The sequence below is a fragment of the Taudactylus pleione genome, unplaced genomic scaffold (genome assembly GCF_031769625.1).
Source record: "Taudactylus pleione unplaced genomic scaffold, aTauple2 ptg000019l, whole genome shotgun sequence".
Taxonomy (NCBI): Eukaryota; Metazoa; Chordata; class Amphibia; order Anura; family Myobatrachidae; genus Taudactylus; species Taudactylus pleione.
This window is the reverse complement of record NW_028284421.1, coordinates 13,501,056-13,525,280: the sequence shown is the minus strand read 5'-3', so window position 1 is coordinate 13,525,280 and position 24,225 is coordinate 13,501,056. Positions and strand designations below refer to the sequence as shown.

General features: G+C 41.2%; 1 protein-coding gene across 2 annotated transcripts in view; it reads right to left on the bottom strand.

Annotated features, from left to right (window-relative positions):
* The window catches only part of FAN1 (FANCD2 and FANCI associated nuclease 1), a 34,795-nt gene that overhangs the window by 10,098 nt on the left and 472 nt on the right, over window positions 1-24,225 (bottom strand). Inside the window, exons 1-10 of one of the 2 annotated variants that reach the window (XM_088445518.1) lie at window positions 23,505-23,574; window positions 17,048-18,342; window positions 15,115-15,255; window positions 11,914-12,115; window positions 6,182-6,415; window positions 4,087-4,218; window positions 2,356-2,464; window positions 2,094-2,213; window positions 1,581-1,745; window positions 1,207-1,372 (exon numbers count right to left, since the gene is read on the bottom strand). In XM_088445518.1, coding sequence (XP_088301644.1) covers window positions 1,207-1,372; window positions 1,581-1,745; window positions 2,094-2,213; window positions 2,356-2,464; window positions 4,087-4,218; window positions 6,182-6,415; window positions 11,914-12,115; window positions 15,115-15,255; window positions 17,048-18,290 — 2,512 coding nt within the window. In that variant the 5' untranslated portion in view covers window positions 18,291-18,342; window positions 23,505-23,574. Of the gene's footprint in view, window positions 1-1,206; window positions 1,373-1,580; window positions 1,746-2,093; window positions 2,214-2,355; window positions 2,465-4,086; window positions 4,219-6,181; window positions 6,416-11,913; window positions 12,116-15,114; window positions 15,256-17,047; window positions 18,343-23,504; window positions 23,575-24,225 lie in introns of those variants that run through there. The other variant, XM_088445515.1, reaches the window with a different exon arrangement.

Here is a 24,225-nt window from a genome sequence, read left to right as displayed (position 1 = left end):
CTCTGGAAGTTTATATACGTCCATCCGAAGCCGGAAAAGCAGGGAAAGGGTAATTACATGATTGCATGTGCATTCATTATTTTAGAATTGAAAGAAATAATAAATGCACATTTTAGCATAAATAAATGACTGTTATCCATCTTAATGTCATATCACCTTGAGGATGTTGAAACTGCAACTGTTGAATGTTCCCGACAATGGTTTACCATAGAAGATGTTCTTATTTACCTTCTAATACAGAATATGTGGCTTGTTCTGGGGAATAAAGCTTACGATGTACTATTCAAGTGTACAATACATATTTAAAAAGAATGTGACTGTGGTGATATCTAAAAGACGTAGGACTTGATGCAGAGTTGCGCACGTGTCCGTTTGGCAGGTTTTTGCACTGCGCATGTTCCATATCCAAGCGTAAGCAACTGTGGGCGATCTATCTCAGCGGAATAACCACTGCATGATGAATTGACGTAACTGTGTGGTAGTGGGGTGTTCACACAAAGACTAAGTCGAGTGACAGCGTGTTGTGGGCGTATAAATGGAATTGCAACCTACACAGAGATTAGTGTACCCAGAGAGTCTGATTTTGGGCAGATCTCTTGCGCCAGGTATAGAGCTGGTGCAGGTGCATTCTAATGACAGGCATTTGAACAACTGTATGGACAGTGGTGGTGTGGTTGTAAAGATTCTGCATACGGACAAATCCACGTTTAGTTATCATTCCCTGTACAAAGAAGGGTGTGATATGTTAGGTGGACATTTATCATTTCAATATGCATCAGGTCAACAGTGACCATGTTGACATTCATCATGTCCACATGGATAGCATATCGACATGATATAATGTACCTAACCAATAATAGCATACAGTGTAGGCGTTTCATTTAGGAAATATACAGTTGATTTTAATATACACATTTATGGAAGGGAAAAAGAAGAGAAAGTACACAAAAAAATTTGCCCAAATCTTTTAACCTCTGACATTACTTGGATAGTATTCTACAAGTTGGCCATATTTAATGATATCTAGGTTGTCTGCATATTCATTAGTCTATATCTTCCCTTCATTTCTCCACTTTATGGGTGCAAATAAAAGTCTCAATAAAAGCATTGACAACCATGTTGATAATGAAATAAGTAATACATGATGTAGAGAGAGAAAAAAAGGAATAAAAAACAATAATGTATAAACAGCAATTAGAAACATACCTTGGTCAAAGCCAAGCTCTCTATAATGAGCCAATGCCAACTCTTCAACTGAACACATGACGGTGGAGAGAGTAATGTCCTCTCCCTCCTCCTCGGCTAGGTTCTCCATTAGAAATACTGATTTTCCCATACCAGTCTGGGGGTACATCTTGCCTTTGATGGTAACCTGCCCATTAGAGAAACTTTGTGTCACAACGCTTAGAATGATCAGCACAGCATGTATCTAAAAGCAATACAAGAGGTGCCCACTTGGGCTCTCTCTATATATGCTGCTACTGAGACCTCATGCTGTCATGTGACTTTCTCTCCTAGGAACCATTCAACATACATTCCTTTATCATTATCATATCAATGTTACTTATGCTTCTTCTCACATGAGGGACATCTTCGATTGTGATCTCTGGAAGTTCTCTGAGCATTTTGTGGAACTTCTTGCAGCTTGGAGAGTCTCTCATTCTCACTGCCCGTTGGTACAAGGAAAGCTGATGACCTGTGCGTACATAAGGATCTGACAAACCATCCGTAATAAAGAGGACTGCCTGGAAAACAGCACACAAAACATCTGATGCATTCAATGAACAAGTACTGATAAGCCTAACTGACTATAAAAAAAAAAAATCTCAAATTTTATACACATAAAAGGCTGATTACTAATTACATTTTGATTACACATGTACCCAGTGAAAGGGGGGGATAGGCACTTGTCAGATTATCTAAATTTAACAGTGCAAACTCAACACATTTTGCATCAAAAACTACCTCCACTCCAATAAACAGAACTGTCATTTAGGTCTCCACTACAGACAGGTTTACACTGCAATTTGCAGGAACCAGAAAGGGTTTACTATTTGTTATGGCTCAATGAAAAACACTACTGGCATACATACTTTCTGTATCTGCTTCAAATGCTGGTGCAAGTTCAGGACCAGTCGATCCCACCAGCGCCCTCTACAGTCTGGACAATAAACTTCCTGAGACAAAAGACTTTGCAGCAACTCCACTGCTTCCTGAAAAGAAACAAAAATAAAACTTAGATAACATAATGTTTAAGAGAAAATAGAACGGTCATCAGTGCATCCTTAGCATCAAGTGGTCTTAATGAATTTTATTTTAACAGGATTTATAATGAAAGAAGTAAAAATTATTTACCTCATACAAATGCAGCCTCTGAAGGATTTCTACCCCACGTGATAGGATCCTAGTGTAGACCCAGCCCACAGAAAAGCAACGCAAATATAATGGCAGATCTGCATGATACCTAATATAAAGTATACAGCTATGAAATGTCCACATCAATAAACATAGCAAATCGATAAAAGTGGAACTAAATATGAAGAAATAGGTTTGTACACACATAGTAATATTAACAGCACATACTTATACATCAGAATCCTGACTGGAAAAACCCAGTATTCATAAATATTAATGGGGCTAACCTACACGTCTCTGATAATTTCTGTACAACAATACAATTAAAGCAGCAATGATACATATAAGGTGATGTAGTCGGCATCACGACAGTCTGAATACCAGCGCCGAAATCCCGACAGGTCAGGATCCCGGCACCAGTGTCCCGACCGCCGGCATCCCAAAGGTAAGTATCAGGGTGTTAGGGGGAGGTTAGGTAGCGGGGTTAGGCATTAGGGGAACATTAGGGTTAGGCACCAGGGAGCGAGTGTTAGGATTAGGGTGCGGGGAGGGAGAGGATAGGTTTAGGCACCGGGGAGGGAGTGTTAGGTTTAGGGTGCGGAGAGGGGGAGGTTAGGTTTAGGCACTAGGCGGGAGTGTTAGGTTTAGGGTGCGGAGAGGGGGAGGTTAGGTTTAGGCACTAGGCGGGAGGTTAGGATTAGGGTGCTGGGAGGGGAGGTTAGGTTTAGGCACCGGGGAGGGAGGGTTAGGGTAGGGGTTAGAAAAATACTCACCGTTGTTCTCTATGGGTGTCAGGATTTTGGCAGTTAGGATGCCGCTGTTGGTATTCTCAATAGCGGCATCCCCACAGCCGGGATTTAATACCAAACATGCTAAAGTGCACCTCATATTTCAGAGTAGTACTGTATATAGCAAATAAAAAAAACAACACACTTCTATCCCCAGAGAGAATGTTTAACAATACTGAGAGGTATGAGATGAGATAACTACAGATAACTACAAAGAGGTTCCTGCATTTCCTAATTCTACGGATTTTACATGCTTAAGCAACTTCTAGTTTATTGTGGTCCCTTCAAAGGATAACTATTTCCAATGCAGCCATCAGACCATAAAAAATATTGTGCACCCTTATCTTATAGTATATGACGTTTATCCCTGTGATGCACATGAGACCAATTTTTAAATATATGTAATTTCTCTACAAACATAAAAAGGGGGGGTCTCATTTCATTTTCTGGAGCCAATCAGAAGTCTGGATAGTAAAAGATGACTTTTCACCAGTTCATTATCAGCACCTCAGAGCATTAAAAGCCTTGGGGGCCAATCCAATTATAAGTGATGTGGCGCCAAGCAACGCCAAAATGCTCAAATGCACACACACACCCGCCATATATGATACCTACAACAGGAAAAACTTGTTGCTGGGTTAGATAAGACATTCTGAAACTCATTTAATTAAATTAGCTACTTAAATTGTTGCTCAAAAATGGTTATAGAATACAGGTAAAATCTTAAGGTAAGGGAGGCTGATTTAATGAATTTTGCTTCAATATTCTTCTCTTAATAACTGGACCTCACACGTCCAAAGAGAACCACATATGATTGTGATCTGCAGCTAATCACCATCGAAAGCAGTGACACAAACCTAAAGCAAAATAATTATATAACCACTTTCTTGAACATTGAAGCAATAGTGAAAAATAACAGATAAGGACTACATAGATAACATACCTTAAAGCAGGATCATTCTTTATTTGATCCCAGTCCTTCCTGGCATTCTGAAATATCAAATGTGCTTCGCTCCATTTTCCATTAGTCATAGTGACTACAATGTCTATCAGCTTGTGCATTGCAGATTCATATCTAAGGAAAGGCAGAGTGAGCTCAGCTGGATGTACAAATGTCTACACTCCAAACATATGAAGCGTTTCAGCATAATTTACAAAGGATGGGTGTTGGGCTAGCTGCGGGCACTAGGAGATGAACCCGGTCTCATCGGTATTCAATATATATAACAAGTATGTGCCTGCGCTCAGCTTGGTGGTGTAGTTGAGTACAAAACGTAATAAATGAATGTGGGTGAATTATAAATGTATTTATTGACTAATAACACGGAGTCACAGTGCTGCCTTGAATTTAGGATAAGATATATGTGTGTGGATAAAAAAACTCAAGATAAATAATGCTTCTTAGCTGGCTTAATAAATTGTAAAAAGTCTTATGGGTGTTGCGCTCTGGGGGGGTGGCACCCCGTGCCCTCCGGTCCATCAACTGACCCTGAGTTCCTGTTAGGTGATGTGGCCGGTCACGTGGTACCCGAACATCTTCCGCCACAGTCGGATGCTTTACTCGTCCCTGGCTACTAGCTGATACGTGTCGGACACACTTAGACTCCACAACCTGTGTGAGCAACATACTATTTCTGCCCTTATCCCATGGGCACACCATTATCATTAGCAGCACGGGATCTAGTTCACAAGCAAGGTCTCCCTAGCAATACAGCTGCACTAAGGACAAATACGGAGTGTGTAACTTGGCACACACTCCAGCACGGAACATTGCCCAGCCGCGTACAGATCCCAAGTCTCCTCACCACCCGGGTGAGTAGAGTGGCTGACCGCGGCAGGAGACGTTTGGGGACCACATGACCGGCTGGGATCATGGGACCCGGAAGTCTCTCTGCGACTGGCTCACTACAACAGGACACATAGCGAATGTGTAACCGGGCAGACATTCCAGCGGCGCCAGTGGATCGTGAGGAACAGAAAAGCACATCTAGGAAGAAGCACATCACCTAACAGGAAACAGGAACTTAGGGTAAGTTGACAGACCGGAGGGCACGGGACGCTGCCCCTCCAGAGCGCAACACCCATAAGACTTCTTACACTTCAATAAGCCAGCTTAGAACCAGTATCTTTTTATCTAATAAATAAGCATGTCATACAGTGATATATTCTACCATTAGTATTTCACATAACATTATGAGGCAAAACCAGAAAAATATTTTTTAGAATGTTTAGAAAATATACTATACACCAGGTTTTAGTCTGGAAATCATGAATTCCTCACTATACATACACATGGACTGTTTATTTGCCCCTGTCTGTATGGTAAATATAATGCTAATAGGAATTAGGAATGACATTTCACAGTGGCACAGCCGCACAGACTTTGCAGGAACTATTTGTTTACTAAGTTGTTTCTAGTGGAGCCATACCCCTAGAGCCCAGAACTGTGATTGAACAGCCGGGGAACTTTACTCAAGCTGCATTTCCGTTAATGCCAAACAGCGTTTATAAACATTAACATTTAGCACAAATATAACGGAGTTAAAGGGAAACGCACATTGAGTTCATAGTACACTATACTGCAATGATGCTTTGAGAACACACTTTCAGCAAAGCAAGTACAAAGTTTTGTCTATATTTTCAACAGAGGTTTGTTTGCAAGCAGCAGTTCATTCCATTGAAGGGCCATTTAACTAAATGACATTTTGGTTTATACCAAAGAGCTACTGTTAACATATACAAAAAGCTGTGATTATGGGGGAAGATTTTTCCTATACACAACAGGACTTCCTATAACTAAATCATTCCTCAGCCTCATTTATCCTTCTTTTGTAGAAAATAGATTATAGCAGACAAAAGGAACGTCCACTTCACCACAAAGCTAATGTACACAGAGACATCTCCACTTCTGGTAAGGTGTGGGGTCTAATGTTAGTAGTTATTTAAAATAATAGCAACTTCTTTTATTCTTAGTGGTCTTTTAAATATGCGTTATGAGTGTTAATACTGGCACAAATCCAAATAGTCCACCGCCCTACCTGATGAGATCCTCTCTGTCCTGGAATATCCTGGTTGTCCTATGTACAGTGTATGGTGGGAATGTTAAACGTCCCATGTTAACCATGAGGACTGTGGAGAGTAAATTCTGTCCTCCACTGGCGGCTTCCTCTATGTCCATGGACTCAGTCAAAGAAAACAAGAGCAGGGCTCTGGAAAATACAGCTCTGGGGGCTTTGCAAATCCGTACTGCTCGCCCAGCAATGTCCTTTGCTCTAGAAATAACAGATCATAATTACAAGGAAATTAATTATACTTAACATATAGATGAAATATATTGCCCCTGTGATTATTACCCTTCCCCGTGCTTGGAGAAAAATGCATCTAGTAACAGTGGTTTCACCTGGCCGGAGTGCACAGCTCACCCAACACATAGGTGACAGAGACATCACTTCTTCTATTGATGGTCAACATGCTCAGTTACCCAGGAGGGATCCGGTCAGAAAGGTTGTATAAATATAGGATATGGCAACAGTTCCCTTTAAAAACATGTATTGTACAGATAAATTACCTAAATAAAAAGCTATACATTTCTGTGTATATCTGATGTACCAAAGTTTTGCACAGAAGAGTTTGAGACATATTTTGCTTAAAAGGTTACTGGGTTTGTGTGTTTGTGTCCTCATTATTCAAACCTGCAGATAGGTTGAGAAGGAGATAAAGTGTTAAGAGAAAAAACAGCCAATCAGAGTATTTCAGTTCAGCCAAGTCCTGCAGCTTTAGGCTTAGGCAAGTTTGAAGTGGAAGGCACTAGGCCAACTTGCAGCCTCTACATAGTAATTAGTGATGGGAGACTTCTATCACAGGAATCCTGTGGGATGGTACAGACATATAGAAGAACGTTCAGACAAGTAACTTGCAATTTTGACCATGTACAGATGGAGGAGGTTTAATTGAAATAGAAATCTAAATAAAAAATAACTCAGCAAATGAAAGCATGGCGGAAATGCAACAATGTATGTAAAAGCAGCACACCAGAGGCCAACATGATGAGAAGCCAGCCTTTACAGAGCCCGTCTGTGTGCCATCTGCTCCAATGTGGACCAGTACAATATGTTGTGCACCATCTACAGGTGAAAATTATGTTCTGTTAGGCACTGGTGACACATTATATATAAATATCTACTGTTAATATATTTGGGAATGATCCCCCACCACAATAGCTCAACACCTTATTACATCACTTAATATTCTGTACATTGTGATAGGTGCAGCATCATTTGGGGGAACTATATAAAATAAATATGCGTATATGTTCTTCACTTAAGCAAAAACATATGTTGATGAAAACTCTCAAGGTGCCCACACACATACCGATATGCTCACGATCCGATTTCTCGTCCAATTTCCTCATGAACTTTCACGGGAGCTCCCTTGCCGTCGTGATCACGATTTTGGAAAAAAAGACACCCAATCTGTTTTACGATCTCACAATCTATCGGATCGTACGCATCGAGAGAGACTGGCCATAACAAATCGTGAGTTTAAAAAAAAAAAAAAAAACAGGCTCTTGACTATTGGTGGGAAATTGAAATAGCCATAACAATGGGAGGGGCTATCTGGGGAGTATAAAAAAAAAAAAGGTACCCTTTAAATTTTGTGTACATTCTGCTCTGCTACTAGATGAGGCTAGGTGTATTCCTGCTGAATCCTGTACATTGCTACTGTGCTCTTTGTTTTTGGCTTGCCTTTTACAAAGTTTACTCTACCTGCAAGTGTGTGCTACCTACCTGCATTCTATCCTGTTCCTGAATTCTGTACTGATGCATCCTTATCAGTATAGAGTGTTGGTCGCTGAAGCTGGGGTCCGGGAGATTAGGAAGAGGGCCCAGCGAAGGTCGAGAGCATGCTGGACCAAGGAGTGGCTTCTACAAAGGGATACCCGCTCTCACATGTCCCTGCTGATAGAGATCAAGGAGAACAACCCGGATGACTATCGGAACGACCTGCGCATGGATGACGCCACCTTCCAGGAATTGCTGCATCTGGTGACCCCCCACATCCAGAGACAGAACACAAGGTGGCGGAGGGCAATCCCTGCTGAAGAGAGACTGGTGGCTACCCTGAAGTACCTGGCTACAGGAAAGTCATTTGAAGACCTGAAGTTTGGGACACTCATCTCACCTCAGTCCTTGGGCGTCACCATTCCAGAGACCTGCAAAGCCAACGTTAAAGTGCTACAGTACCAGTATTGCAAGGTAAGTAAAAAAAAAAAAAACACACCACACATTGGTTTCTTGTGTAAAGAAAAAAATGTTTTTTATTTTTTACTCAAGATAAAGCAAAAAATAGTCTGCATTTAGTACAATGTGCACTCACCTGCAGGCAACTGAAAGTGTGCACAAAACTGTGTGCAATATCCTTTTTTATAACAATTTTACAAAAGAACATTATCACCAAATTTTATGAATCCCAATAGGTAGCTGGCTGTATGTGATAGGGTGGGTCAGACGCCAGTTTGAACAGGCCAATACACACATGGCACAAGTACACATTGTGGCTCCGGCTTCCAACAATGTGTACTTGTGCTATGTGCGTAGTGACCTTGTGCAAATGGCGTCATCACCACCCTATCCCATGCAGCAAGCACCTATTAGAAATCATAAAATTTGGTGACATTAAAAGCAAGAAAAAAATTTACATCTCTGTATATTAGGGCGACTCATCCGCTGCATCCAGCAGAGCATTATACAAGGTCGTGCTGGTACTTGGTGGGGGAGTAATATCTAACTGGGCGGTTGGACATACCTATTTGGGGCAGGGGAAAATAGCATTGGGTCTGTTATGTATGTAGAATTGGAGATATTTTTGCTCATACAGCAACTCAACAGGTCATAGTTTAACCTGAGAAAATTTCTTTGGATATCTGTATCCATATCTCTCAATGTGCTGTTCACATGAGCTGTGAAATCATCTATTGCATCTGGGGGTTTCTGCAGCAGCCGTTCTGCATTGTGGAAAAAATTGTCCTCACGTTCAGTAAAGTTCTCTTTTCTCCCCTGTTTTTTTTTTCTTTTTTTGCGGTTGTTGTGAAGAAGATGAGGGTCCAAGTGGAAGTGGAGTTTCCACTTGTGTGGTATTATCTGGCTCACTGCCACCACCGAGCAGCCTGAGGTCCGGTGTGGATGCTAAATCAGGGTCTTGGGTGTGAGTTTATATAGGAAAAAAAGAAAAATAAAATATTATAGTCATGTTTTAACCCCTTTTTTTACTATTTTTACAGTTTCCTAACACCGTGGAGGTGTGGACCAGCATCGCGGAAGATTTTGAACGTTGAAATTTCCCTAACTGCGGAGGAGCCATCGATGGGAAACACATCCGCATCAACCCACCTGCCAACACCGGATCATATTACTACAACTACAAAGGATTCTTCAGCATCGTTCTCATGGCAGTGGTGAATGCCAACTACGAATTTCTGTTTGTGGATGTCGGCAAGAATGGCCGTGCTTCGGATGGTGGGTCCTTCAAAAAGACGGCTTTCTACCAGAGACTCGCCAACAAAACCCTCAACTTGCCCTCACTGGACCAGACAAAGCACGGCCTGAATTACGTTTTCGTCACAGACGAGGCTTTTGCATTACATGAACATGTGATGAACCCATTTGCACAGAGGGGCCTGACCAGAGAGAATAGGATCTACAACTACCATCTATACCGGGCACGGCGCACTGTGGAAAATGCGTTTGGAATAATGAGCAACCGCTTCCACATTTTCCACACCACAATCAATCTACATGTGGATAAGATAGACTGGGTCGTGATGGCATGCTGTGTGCTGCACAACTTTCTGCGAAGGAAATCTACTCAACGAGGACCAGTCCCAGCTAGACCAAAAGATGTAGGATCCCTGGAGGACACTGAACATTTGACATCTGGGTCTGCACCACCAATTACAACAACATCCACCGCACGTGCCAAAGAAGTGAGGGAGGAGTACATTACCTATTTTAATGGACCAGGTGCTCTACCATGGCAGGAGGACTGTCTGAACTACTGACTAAATTGGACATTTGGGATTTAACAACAAAAACATTAAGGATTTTGGTTTAAACTGTGTCACTACTTACCAAGACTTCTGCAACCTCCTCTTCTCCCTCACGCTCAGCCATCAAGATGATAGATTCCCTTTGAGGCTCTTGATCACTGATGAATGACATCATATGATAGTACCACAGCGCAGGAATATACATTTCATCAGTGCCTGCTCCTGAGTCATCCACCTTCTTTTTTTCTTTGATGTACCATGGTCCTGAGATTTAGAATCTTTTGCCGTACAGTTTTCAGGTCTGCATCAGAAAAAGTACTTTTTCGTATACTCCAAAAGTAACTCTAGTGCGGCCAACTTGTGCGACTTGTTGTGGTACGAGAATTGATCTTCCACAGACACTCTTTCGAGTGCAGGATTTCAATGAATCCTGTAACGAATTCACGTTCACTATCCCTGGACATTATCTATGAAGAAGAAAAAAAAGGACATTTAAATATTTTTATATATAGTTTTGTTAAATTTAATGTTGTTATAGTTAACATTTTTAATGTTTTAATATTTTCTCTTTTACAGGTTTTTAAAGGTTTGTTATGGTATTGTAATCGTGTTTTCTTTTACAGGAATGTCATGTGTTCATTTCTTGGCAATATAATGTTTTTCTTTGTTTGACAGCATGGGTCTTCCACCTTTGGGCCTGTCGCTATTGTGGAACTACAGATCCCAGGATGCCCCAGAAACAGTTTTAGCATGCTGTTATTTCCCAAGGGTGGGTGGCGGGGCATCCTGGGATCTGTAGTTCCACAACAGCTGGAGGCCGAAAGGTAGAAGACCCCAGCTTTAAATAATGTGTGTTTTTAAATGTAATGTATGGTGATTATTTTGTTAAATATGTGTTTATTTATTCTTTTGTTATATTACTTAAAATGTATTTTTATTTTATCTGTATTGAATTGATTTTTAAACATGTTTATTATTAATATATGTTATTTCAATATGAATAATCTTCCTGGAATGTATTTGTTTATCTTGATTAAATATTTCTGTCTATTAATTTCAAAAAATATATATATAGGGTCATGCATTTATTACCTGGGGGCACACATTGGTGGGCAGCGGGAGCTTAATGCATCACCCAGCCACCGCCCGCCTCAATACGGTGGGCGGTGGCTGGGTCATGCATTTATTACCTGGGGGCACACATTGGTGGGCAGTGGGGGAGCACATATTGGTGGTCAGTGTGGTTGCATTTAAACTGTACAAATACTCACCAAACTTCCAACAAAACAAGAATTCCAGTGTGCAGACTCCCAAAGTGCGTCTATCATCCTCCATACACGATGCTGCACAAGATGGCGATGGGGTGTGCACAGGAAGCTGTCAATCAAATTCCGCGATGATTCGTACGATTTGTCGTGTGAGAAAAAAACCCTCACGATCGGCTTCCATCGTGTTCCAGGTTGGCTAATCTGCCCTACAGCACGGCAGATCAGAGGATGCGAGGAACGACGAGCGGGGACGCGCATCGGCATCGTGCTCTTGAGTATAACCTCACGATTTGTATTTTTATTACCCGATTCGTCGAAATCAGCTAAATTGGATGAAAAATCGCTATGTGTGTGGGCACCTTGAGACTCAAGCACAGCCACCCTCTGTTCAGACATAAATAACATCACAATGATTTACCATACTGTAACATTTACAGGGAAGCAGGTCAATTGTTACTTTTTCAGAATAGCAGGAGCAATGCTGGGCTGACTCCTCGCCATACTGAATATTGAACGTTGTTTGGAAAGTTTCAGGAATTCTTCGAGAAGCTGTTGCTTTGGAGCATTGGGGTTTGCAAAGTGAAATCCCTTCGCTAAATTCTTTGCTTCCGGTGCAGAGAGGAGATCTAGGGCTTCAGAAAGCTCCTGTAGCTCACAGTCTGGGAAAACAAAAAAACAAATACAATAGCATACTAAGATTAACATGTAAGAATAGCAGAAAACAATGCTTCTTTTAAAACTCCATGTAAAATGGAACCTATGCACAGTGATGTGCATCCTTTACAGGCTTTGGAAGAAGAGATAAGATGAAGTCGCAGTATACACTACCATCAAACAGGGCAAAGTGATTTTGATACAAGGAATTTGATTTCCAGCGATAAACTTCTAAGGGGGAAAATTCAATTGTTTTTGGGTGCTCGCAACTAATGGGCGCGCGACAGGCGATATTCAATTGTTTTGCCAAAGGGTGCTATTGCAGCAGGAGCCCATTACTTATCGCTCACTTCGTGCACAAATGCACCGGGATTAGACACGTAAAGCGCCTAGTCCCGTGCAAACCACAGATTTCTGCTCACCATCTCAGCAGGCTGCGAGCAGAAATAATGAGCACCCACGACACTCGCGCCCATATTGCTGCCCTTTCGAGAACTGTAAGATAATTTGGGATACATACAATACACATACACAGAAAGTGGAAGGTGAACAGCACTGAAAAATTAATGATTATAATCACATTGATAGATAAATTAAATAAAACACCCAAATAATAAAACCCATCTCCTAAGTACATGGTATAAAGATGGGAGTAAAACACATAAGAATGGCTCTGAGTAGCTTGGCTTAATGAAAATGAAATGTTTATTACTGCAATTTCATATAAATAAAAGCACCCCTCTGGCATCGGCAGTGACTCGATTGAGATCTCATTTGGATACTTGCACACTTTCCGGACCAGCACCATCTACCTCACTCCAGCCTTTTGATACACTTATACAAGCACGCCATTGCAGCGACATCTGCATGTTTATCGGCACGTGAACTACCTACATAAGTCTGGTAAATAATCATTAGCTGGATAATACTCCGAATTGTTCTATTGAGACTAATGACTGAACTTTTACTCCCAGCCGATTGCACATTTACAACGGAGATTTATTAAGCGTTAAAGCTCATTTTAGCTTTTTTATTCGATTTTAGTTCATCTGTTTCTACACGGATTCATCATCTCATTTCTGCTTTTTTATTTGTGTTTTATTGCATGTTATTATTTATCTTTTCTTATTTATATGAAAATGCAGTAATAAACATTTCATTTTCATTCAGCCAAGCTGCTGAGAGCCATTCTTATGTGTTTTACACCCATCTTTATACCATGTTCTAGGAGATGGGTTTTATTATTTGTGTGTTTTATTTAGTTTTTTCTTTGTGTGTACAATTTATACCAGTAGGCTGACACCCTCCATTTGAACCAGCTACTTAGTGACAGCGCCGTATTGATCTTTTTCTTTCCTTTTATAAACATACACGGAAAGTACTTAGTGTATATGATTATCTGTTCACCCATACAGGGCTTGTTCACTAAAACAAGGGTGACCTGAATATTGAACTGAATCTCACAGGTATCTTTCTTCTTATAGGTGCTGTCTCATCTGGTCCTCAGGTGACTACCTGCAGTAGACTGGGGTTAACAGTCGTACAGAAAGCAGAAGTGCCTTTCTTACCTGTTTCTGTCCTAACACCATACACAGTGATTCTTTCATCCATCGTTCAATGTCCATAGAGGCAAACGATTGGACAGCAGAAATCCCCAGTGTGGACAATCTTTATTTCTCTCTCTCAGAATAGCATGTGCATTTGAAAAATTACCAATTCATATAACTGCGTTTGGATCTAAATGAGTGTAACAATCTTGCTTAATTGATAGCAGCCTCTCAATTATCATATGTGACGGTTAGATTTGTTTGCATATTTTTACTCCAATATTGCACATATCAACTATGTAACTTTATATCTCTTTGTTGCGAATATAACCTGTGTGACCCATCTCATACTACAGTATATGATTCATGTGCTATATTCTCAGATTTCAGTTTGAAATAGGTATATAACCTTAATTGATAGCAGAATGTGTAGGATTTTCATACAATATTACCATGACATGATAACAAATGATTTGTATAACATTAGCCATTGCTTAGTTCATCTGAGTATATGCGTAAAACACTGGATCAAAAAAAAAAAAAAATTAAGCACCTCAGAACACATTTAAGTGCCTACAATATTTTCACCCAAAATCTTACTTTTATTCTTCCTGAGATAAATTTACATGATATGAATTAATATTCCTCAGGGGGATCTAGTTAAATTGCGACCATGGGGATGGCGGTTGACGAAATCCTGGCGCCGGAATCCAGACATGAGGGGAGATGCTGACGCTGGGATCATGACAGCCAGCATCCCGATGTTAAGTACAGCGGGCGCCGTTAGCCGCACACGGGGGGGGGGTAGGTTTAGGCACCCCAGGGGTTTGGGTCTAGGCTGCGGGAGGCTGGGTTAGGATACGGACAGGGGGGATTAGGGTTAGGCCTAACGGGGAGAGTTAGGGTGCAAAACAGGAGGGTTAGGGTACTTACGTATCCCCTGTTGGGATTCTCAGCATCGGGATGCCACTGTCGGTCTTTTGACAGCCAGCATCCCGAATGCCAGGCTCCCATCCACAACCCTTTCTCGGGAACCCATGCAATAATGATAATTATAAACTCTTTCTCTGTGTAAGAGCAACTTTACAGGACATTAAAAACAAAATTTGTTTGGTTTTATTTAAACCTTATTTGTCCATTTAATTATATGTTTGTTTATTATTTTAACATGAACGGCAGCAAAAAAAAACAATCAATAAATATTCGATTTTAGTTATATTAATTACATAAAGAGTGCCCCCCAAAATGAGTTTCTCCTTTTTTCTCTGCCTCTGTCAGAGAGTAACTTATTTAGGTTAATTAGTACAAGAAAATAAAAAAAAGAAGTCTTGCATTAGTAAAAAAAACCTGAGGCTTTGGAGAGAAACATAACATTGGAAATAGTGGGGTGATTATAGTTTGTTATGCCCAAATAACATTATGCTATCAAATAAAGAATTAATAATATACTGTAATACCTGTTTGCAGAAATCCATTCTGATTCAGTTCTTCAATATAGGGCATTAAATTTGAGCCAATTTCGGAATACTCTATTTTGTTTATTTTTATCCAGTTCATCTTGCGTTGGAATAGTCGGACATACAACTTTTGTCCACCGGCTTTAACAATCACAATAGGGGGAAGAAAGAAAAAAAAAAAAAAGAAACTGGTCAACAATTTTAATTAACCACTTTAATAACACAGGAATTTCTTTAAAAAAATACCAATTACACTTATACATTCTGTCTTCTTTATGCCCAATTTTTAATTAGACAAAGCACATTTTGATAAAGAAGCTACAAAAAAAATTGAACTAGACAGCTCCCTCTTAGAGCAGCGTTAAGAACATTTTTCATTACTCTTCACAGTTATAAGGTAAAAATGTCATTCATCAAACAGAACTTAATAAGCAATTATACTCCACTGAGTCATGCATTTTCCTTGCTGTCACTTGACACCAACTACTATAAGCCATGATGTGTGTGGCCAAATTAGACATTGATCACGTAGCATGGAGCTCATACGGAGTATCTGGATCAGATCATGTGCCGCCGGTTTTCATTTATTTTGGCCTAGAATGTAGATTACATGCGACAGCCAGCTTCAGAGCTATCAGTTTAGAATTTAACTAGTATTTTGGACTTGTCATTTGCGGGGTCATTAGCTATTTATTGTGCCTAGCATTGCAGGTCATAATCCTGTAAAATATCCAATATTCTTGGATCCCATATGTATTAAAAAGTTCTGTAGCAGATATCAGACCCGCAGCACAGCAAGCCCCATACAATATTGGAGCTGCAATGTGCTAATATACATCAAGCTCCAGACAGCGTAACTTTGCAGTGCTTGAGCCCTATAGGCAACACCATCTAGAGTTGGAATTGCCTATAAAGCCTATGGGCTTGTTTTTGCTAGAACAATTCCTCTCCACCACCCCACCTCGAGCACATACTCTGGCCGAGGGCCGCACATGCGTTTTAGGACTCCCAGGTCATAAACCTGGAAGTCAGTACTTTGCTGCAACAGGTGGAAGTGCCGGTAGGCATTCATGCATACTGACGTTAAAAAAAAGCCAACATGCCAACAAAATGGGAAGGGATGTATCACAATCTTATTGCGATACATGATATATCCCACCCTGGTCCCTGGCCAAGCATTTCTGAGGTGTCTCATCTGCTTGGGCCCCTTTTCGGGTGTACTCTGGACCCTAGACAGATAACCTCTCTCCCCTTGATGACTCCGTACCTCTCCTCCATTTGTGGCGTGATTGTGGTGCCATTATCATCGTGGATGAGTTCCGGCTCCAGGTTCTCGGTCTCATGGCTTCTGGGGGACATTTTAATTTGCTGTTGCAGGATCATTCTCGCCAGGACACTTTGGGCACAATGATCTGATCCAGAAAGGAAACCCTCGCGAGATGTCAGTGGATTCATGGGGTAGGGTGTCCCAGATGGGGGTTTTATCTCTGGGCTGCTTATTTGGCTGTCACTGCTCCATTCTTCAGTGCAATGCAGTGTGAGCGGGGGAAGGGGCCTAACTCCATCCTTCAGCCACACATGTTCAAAAGTCAAGTCACTTCTGGTTAGCTTGGGCCAATTAGTGTAGTTAAAAGTGGACTGCACACACATGCCCAAAGTGCTCATGTTCCAACATGCCTGATAATGTCGGACTGATTTAGTACTTGATATAATAGGGCGTCATAGACATTTAGCAGCTGCACATGCTCCAATATTAGGCCTACTGCCCTGTATAGTACATCTAATATCACTCATCAGAAACACTATACCTGCAGTGGCCGTAAGTAATTGAAATTGGCAATAACAGTTCTTATGGTATGTAATTATAAATCATTAATGCAGCAGATTTCGTGACATAACATATTATGAACAGTACAGTAAGATAAATATGTACCTGACAGTTGACAAAATGTTGTTAAAGTGTGAGTATCTTCTTCATTAAATAGACTCATGTCTTCCTCACTCTCCATCACAGTCTGCAGCACCATTAGGAAGTTCCGCAAGTAGTAGGGCTGTCTATCATACTCTGCAGCAAGTTCCTCCATGCTGCCATTATCCGGATCAGCATGGCTATCTGTATCATTGAAAGGTTTCAGAAATTCATCCAGCACACTAATATCTTCCTTGGGAATGTTGTTACTGTTGTCCTCAATAGAGGACATGACTGTTTGGTCACCACACTTCTGGATCGAAGTAGTAAGATCAGGAGTACTACTGTGTTTTGCTTTTTTGCTAACATTGGTCTTTACTACAAGGCATTCATCTACCTTACGCTTTGTCGTGTCAATGCGCCTGTCTGATGTACAATCTAGTTCTTCAGGAAACACAAGCTCAGCGCTGCAAGGTGGCAGCTGGACTCCATCATCAACACTTTCACTGTATTCTTGCTTATTATTAATCTCTGGTCTTTCACTATCACCTTTTGAGGACAAAGTCACTTTGCCAATACATTCTGCATCTCCTCTGTTGTGTAAATCACTAGACAGTATGTTACTTTTACAAGGCAGTGGTTCATCATGTGTAGTCTTTGCTACAAAATGACATAAGTCAATAATAGAGGCACTGTTGCAGCCAGATGAATCTATAATACATTCAATATCTTTGTGTGCATCTTGCTTGGCTTGGCGTGTGCGATACCTCCTGGAGAGTTTGGATGAAAGGCTTCCCAGAGGCACAGTGGTCACTATCCTCTCATCTTTAGGAGTTTCCGTGGCAGGAGCATTTTGCTCAAAGTAGTGGCTGCCTTGTTTCTTATTCTCTTCTATTTGATCAGACTGATGTGTTCTAATATTAGTTCTTGTGATTGTGGTCTTGGGTTTTTGTTGCAACTGAGGGCCTGGACACGTGGAAGTGAGTTGCGCTGAATTTTGTTCTGACACCAGTATGACCTCATGATTCTCTTGCTTTGCTTTGGGGCATGTCTCATCAATGTGGCTGTTCAAGCCAAACCGTGGTACCATCTCCCCACAGAGAGGGCAAGCAAGTTTTGCAGGGGGTGCATTTTTAAAGAGTGCAAGAATCGATGGAGATGATGAGGGTTTCTTTGGGGATGGGCTGACTTTTGGGGTAACACTGCGTTTATTTTTAGATAAAGACAGACAAGACTTTTTCTTTTCAGGAGTCTTCCTTTGTGACATTGTGAAAACAGAAATGTTTCTTCAAGATTTCAGGCACTATGTTTGATTTCTCCTACAACAGAAAAGGGATCAGTAAATTTAGTACATCAGTACAGGATTGCTTCAGCCTAAAGGAAGGAAGAGTGTGAGTTCTCTGAACGGGATATGAGTATCCCGATACCAGAATCCCGACACCTGTCAGAATCCCGGAGCTGGCATCCCGACCACCGGTATCCCGAAAGTAAGTAACAGGATTGGGGGAAGGGTTAGGGTTAGGCACTAGGGGGAGGGTTAGGCACTAGGTGGGAAGGGTTATGTTTAGGGTGCGGGAAGGGGAAGGTTAGGGTTAGGCACTAAGGGGGGTGGGTTAGGTTTAGGGTGCGGGGAGGGTTAGGTTTAGGGTGCATTAGAAAATTTTGTTATGTTGCGACAACTGAGAAATGAAACATTTGTGTTTAATATACTTCAAATGTATAAAATTATTGGTAATATGCCTCAGAGTGGCATTTATTATAAACATCTCGATAGCCATTGCATTTATATTCCCTTCAATATGCATACATAAAGCAAGGCTGTGCCATAACAGGTATATGCATACATAAAGCAAGGCTGTACCATAACATGTATATTCATACATAAAGCAAAGCTGTACCATAACATGTATATGCATACATAGAGCAAGGCTTTACCATAACATGTATATGCATACATAAAGCAAGGCTGTACCATAACATGTATATGCATACATAAAGCAAGGCTGTACCATAACATGTATATGCATACATAAAGCAAGGCTGTACCATAACATGTATATGCATACATAAAGCAAGGCTGTACCATAACATGTATATGCATACATAAAGCAAGGCTGTACCATAACATTTACAAAAAGCAAAGCTGTTCCATAACATTTATATACAACCATAAAGCAAGGCTTCGCCATTCATATTAAGAAAATAAGGGTTACCTGGGAAACATATCCTGTTAATTTTTGTAAGCCAGCAAGTTTTCCTCTTCTTATTAACCCAGGGCTCGACAATTTTTTGTGAAATCTAGGAGCCAGCTTAAAAGTTTATGAGCCAGGCCATCGTCCATTACCAAAATATAAGAAAACGTATAAACCACCACACATGCCCCTCACCCTCCCCACATAGCATTAGACCACAACACATATCTCTTGAATGTCATCAGATTCTGCCACATGCCCATACCTGCCCCCAATTCAAAATATGCTATGCAGTGGGGCCCAAATGCACATTATGCCACATAGTAGGACCCAAATGCACATTAAGCCACACAGTAGGACCACAATTCTTATTATGCCACACAGTAGGACCCAAATGCACACATGCCACACAGTAGTGCCCAAATGCACATGATTCCACACAGTAGGACAAAAAATGCACATTATGACACACATTAGGACCAAATACATATTATGAGTATGACACATACTAGGATCCACATTCTCATTATTCCACAGTAGATCCCAAATGCACATTAATATAATAATAAAAAAATAGCATTTGTACAGAAGTATATGACCCAGGAGAAAGGTTTAGGAGGCCTATTAATTAAATTACAGTGGAGTGAGGATCGCCTCTCTTTGTGTGCTGCTCAGCTGCTGCAGCTATACACACTATAGTCCACAAAATGGCCCCTCACCTAGCCACGCCACTGCTCTGCAAAGCTCCACCTCCCCCCCTTCCCTAATAACAGACTACGTAAAAAAAATTTCAAAAGTCAGAAAGTAATACAACCGTGTCCAGGACAAACCACTCCCCACGGCCACACCGCAGCTCGGCTACTCCCAGGCACACCCCCCGAAAGTCACACCACTGCTCAGCTACACCCAAACAAACCACACCACTGCTCTGCTGCCTCTGGCAAATAACCCCCCCCCCCCCTGCGGCCACACCATTGCACAGCTTCCACTGGACAAACCACTCCCCGCAGCAACGCACCACTGCTCAGCTATCTCTAACCACTCCATGTTGCCACTCCACTCCTCGGCTAAACCCCCGCCGGCGCGCCCATGTCACTGCTCGGCTACCCCTTCTGAAGCCCCCAGTCCCGGTCATGAATAGATAGATCCTCTTACCGGCGAGATCTATACAGCCGGAGTTTAGAGAAGACTCAGCTCAGCAGAATCGGCGGCGTTCACTGCATGCACTCTGCAAGTGTCTGTCCGCCACATTACAGTCACACTCATGAATCTCCGCTGGAGCTGACGAGGATCTGCTTCCTCCCACCCCGAATAGTCTTGTCGCCAGGTAGCAAAATCTGGTCGCCATGGCGACCTGGCCCCTGGGATTTGTCGAGCCCTGTATTAACTGCAATGTGGGCAGCTGTACATCGCACAAGGTTCTGTCAGAATTTAGCGCTTAATTGACTCTCCCTTCATGTGTACAAATGAAGGCAACAAAAATTCATGCTAAAATACAACCACAACATCATAAACATGACCAATGAACAATGCACCGGTCAGCGTCAGGTAAATTAGCTGGTGACTGTCATCAGCATCTCTTATGTCTGTGTGTATCTGCCTTAGGGCCAGATTCAGAGACAGATGCAAATGCCATCGCGACTACGATTCCGTACGCAGCAGCTGTGCGACAATATGCAAATGTCACACCCATCTGGATTTGTATTGAGACGCTCACCAGCGGTTTCGCAAATCCAAGTGGCTGTGTACAAAGATGTGTTCAGTCGATAACCAGCCTTCGAAGTAACCTATGGTCACGCAGAATGACTGTAGGAACTGAGCCGCCAGAGCCATTTTCATTGCCTACAAGATAGCAGTCGCAGGCTGAGACACGCCCCGAAAACGGCCCCCATACGCCTGCGTTTGGGTCTCAAATTACCCATTGCTGCCCACACAAATTCCCTGCCTGTCAATCACTTTGCTAATAAATTCTCACTGCGAACTACGACGGTAATGAAACTTGATGCATGCGCAGATTACAGCTAAACTGCGTAAACATTGGCACTAGGTCCATCTCTGAATCAGGCCCCTAATACACAACTGCACAAACACTACTTTATTGTACTCAGCCTGCATTTGCATAACCTTCCCACCTCTTATAGCGTAAGGAGAAGCAAGTACCAAATCTGCATATGGATATAGGCATATAAAGTTACATCATTTACTGTAATCAAATGGGCATACTCAGCAGCAGCGCCACAGTGAGGGAACTGTAATACAGAGACCAGATGGCAGTGTAGACAAATGAATACTTTAATAAAACAATGGTAAATACACATACATAATATTAGTCTTATGTTGGATCAGTCCTGAAAGGTCCTTTGTTGTCTGATCCGAGAACCCCCTTTACCATTGGGAGCATTTGTTTTCCAACAAAATTAAAACTTGTAAACCCTGCCCTTTACAAGCACCTGTGCAATGTCATTAAGCTGATGTGAGCGACCACCATACTTTTTGTTTGAAATTAAAACTTTCTCTGGGTTTGACCTACATACAAATAACCACACCACATATCAGCTGAAATACCAATCATTCCACAATAAACTAAACTGCATTAATTTGAAGTAAACGCCTAGGAATGTGAGGAGTATTTGTACCTTAAGGAACATTAGTAACGTCAATGCATTTTTTCAGATATTACTCCACGATTAAGGGCTCTTTTTGTATAATTTTTAAATATTATAATCTAGTTCCACAAACAAGTAGAAATCAGTGAAGTAATTTTCACAAATGAATAAAAACATCTGGAAACTTGTCCAAAGAATGGAAGGTACTATAAAATCTTGTCTCAACTTGTACTCTCCACCAGTACCTAAAAACAAACCAGGGGGTAATTTCAAAATGAAGTGACAGATCAGATAATCGGGGAATAACGTTTTATTTTTGTTTTCTTTTGTTGTAAGAAAGTAATTATTATTGGATTGAGGATAAACAATATTTGTATTTGACAGGGAGAAACAGTCAAAACATGGAATCATTTTTGTATTTGTGCAATCAGTACAACTCTAATGCTGGGCATACACGATGGCTATACAATTATCTGTCAGATATCTGGCTGGTTGGAATGAAAACCTGGTAATGTATGGGAGCAAATGACAGTCGATCATATTGTCTTAAACAATGGAAAACGGACAAAAAAACAATTGATCAAATTGGTTAAATTCGTGTGTTTTGTCTGAACGACCATTTTTGTCTGTTTTCCAGTGTTGTGAGCAAATGGTCTACTGTCATTTGCTCAAACACATTACCAGGTTTTCAATCCAACCGGCCAGATTGGACAGATAATTGTATAGTGTATGCCCAGCAATAGTAATGAAAAACACTCACTTTTCTTAAGTTACTTTATAGATAAACATAATTCTAATTTGCCATGACCTGGTACAGTCAGCACAGAGGCAATCTGTATTGGCATTGTGGATGATTTACAAGATAGTGTGCTGTGTTCGGGGTTAAATTCAAACTTGCAAAGTACGGTCTCCTGGCAAACCTACAGCTATTGAACATCTTGGATTTTGAATGGCTAAGAGACAAATTAAACAGGTATGTAAAGGGTGATTGAATACATGACCATCATATGAAAGCTGCACAGCCCAAGTTAGTGCAACAGGTAGAGAATCCCCCCATCTTTCTGAAGCAGAATGAAGGGTGATGCTGATGCACTGTATTTGCTATTATACATGGGGAAAATAATCTAACATTATCTTACAGAAACAACTGAATATGTGGTAACATATATCCTAGTGAAATAAGGGCCCTCTCTTAACCTTATGTATGTCTTTTTCAACCCAGTATAATTCAAATTGTAAAGCGCGACAGAATTTGTTGCGCTATATAAGAAACTGTTAATAAATAATAAATAAATACCAGCCCATACAGTATTGTCACTGGCAGTGTCACCATTTTTATCACAGACAAACTGCAGACTACAAATCCTCTCCCTGTGCACGTCAGATGTAATCTTTACCACATAATCCTAATTTTATTTTTATCCAGGCTCTATACCAGTGATTCCCAACCTCGGTCCTCAAGGCACACTAAAGGGGGGGTATCCACTAGACGATTTAGTTGAACAATTACAATCGATTGATCGTTCAATCTTTTGCAAAAGTGTCTAACACGACCAGCGATGCGCGTGCCCGCTGGTCTTTTAGACATCTATCATCTTTCCAACATGCAGCATGTTTCCAAATTATTGATGACCCTGCATTAAAACGACTGCTTGTTCAGTGCAGGCTCACCACACGACTTACAATGTCGTAATCGTGCAGTTGTTTTCAGATCTTGTAGTGCAGTGGTTCTCAAACTCAGTCCTCAGGACCCCAAACAGTTCACGTTTTCCAGGTCACCTAGCAGGTGCACAGGTGTAGTCATTGCTCACTGACACATTTTAAAAGAGCCATAGGTGCATCTTATTATTTCACTTGTGATTCTGTGAGAAGACCTGCAAAACATGCACTGTTTGGGGTCCTGAGGACTGACTTTGAGAACCTGTGTTGTAGTGGATACCCGCCTTAACAGTCCTGGTTTTAGTGATATCCATGCTTAAGCACAGATGCTTAAATCAAAAAAACTAAGGTACTAATTGAGGGGTCTATTTACTAAGCAGTGTTAGGAGACGGAGTGAAAAGTGATGAGGTGACAATCAGCTCCCAACTGTCATTTTTCAAACACAGTCAGTGAGATGTCAGTTGGGAGCTGATTGGCTGGCACCTTATCACTTTTCTTATCACTTTTCACTCTGTCTCCTAACACTGCTTAGTAAATAGACCCCTAAGTCACCTGTGCTCAAATATGGCTATCCTTAAAATCGGGACTGTTGGTGTGCCTTGAGGACCGTGGTTGGAAACCCCTGCTCTACACTGTATAACAGGAGGATTTCACAAGCACAGGGTTTTGTTATAATATACGACGTAATAAAAATTACATGATGTGCAGATGCTCAGTAGCACCAAGTTGCCCCTGCACATTATA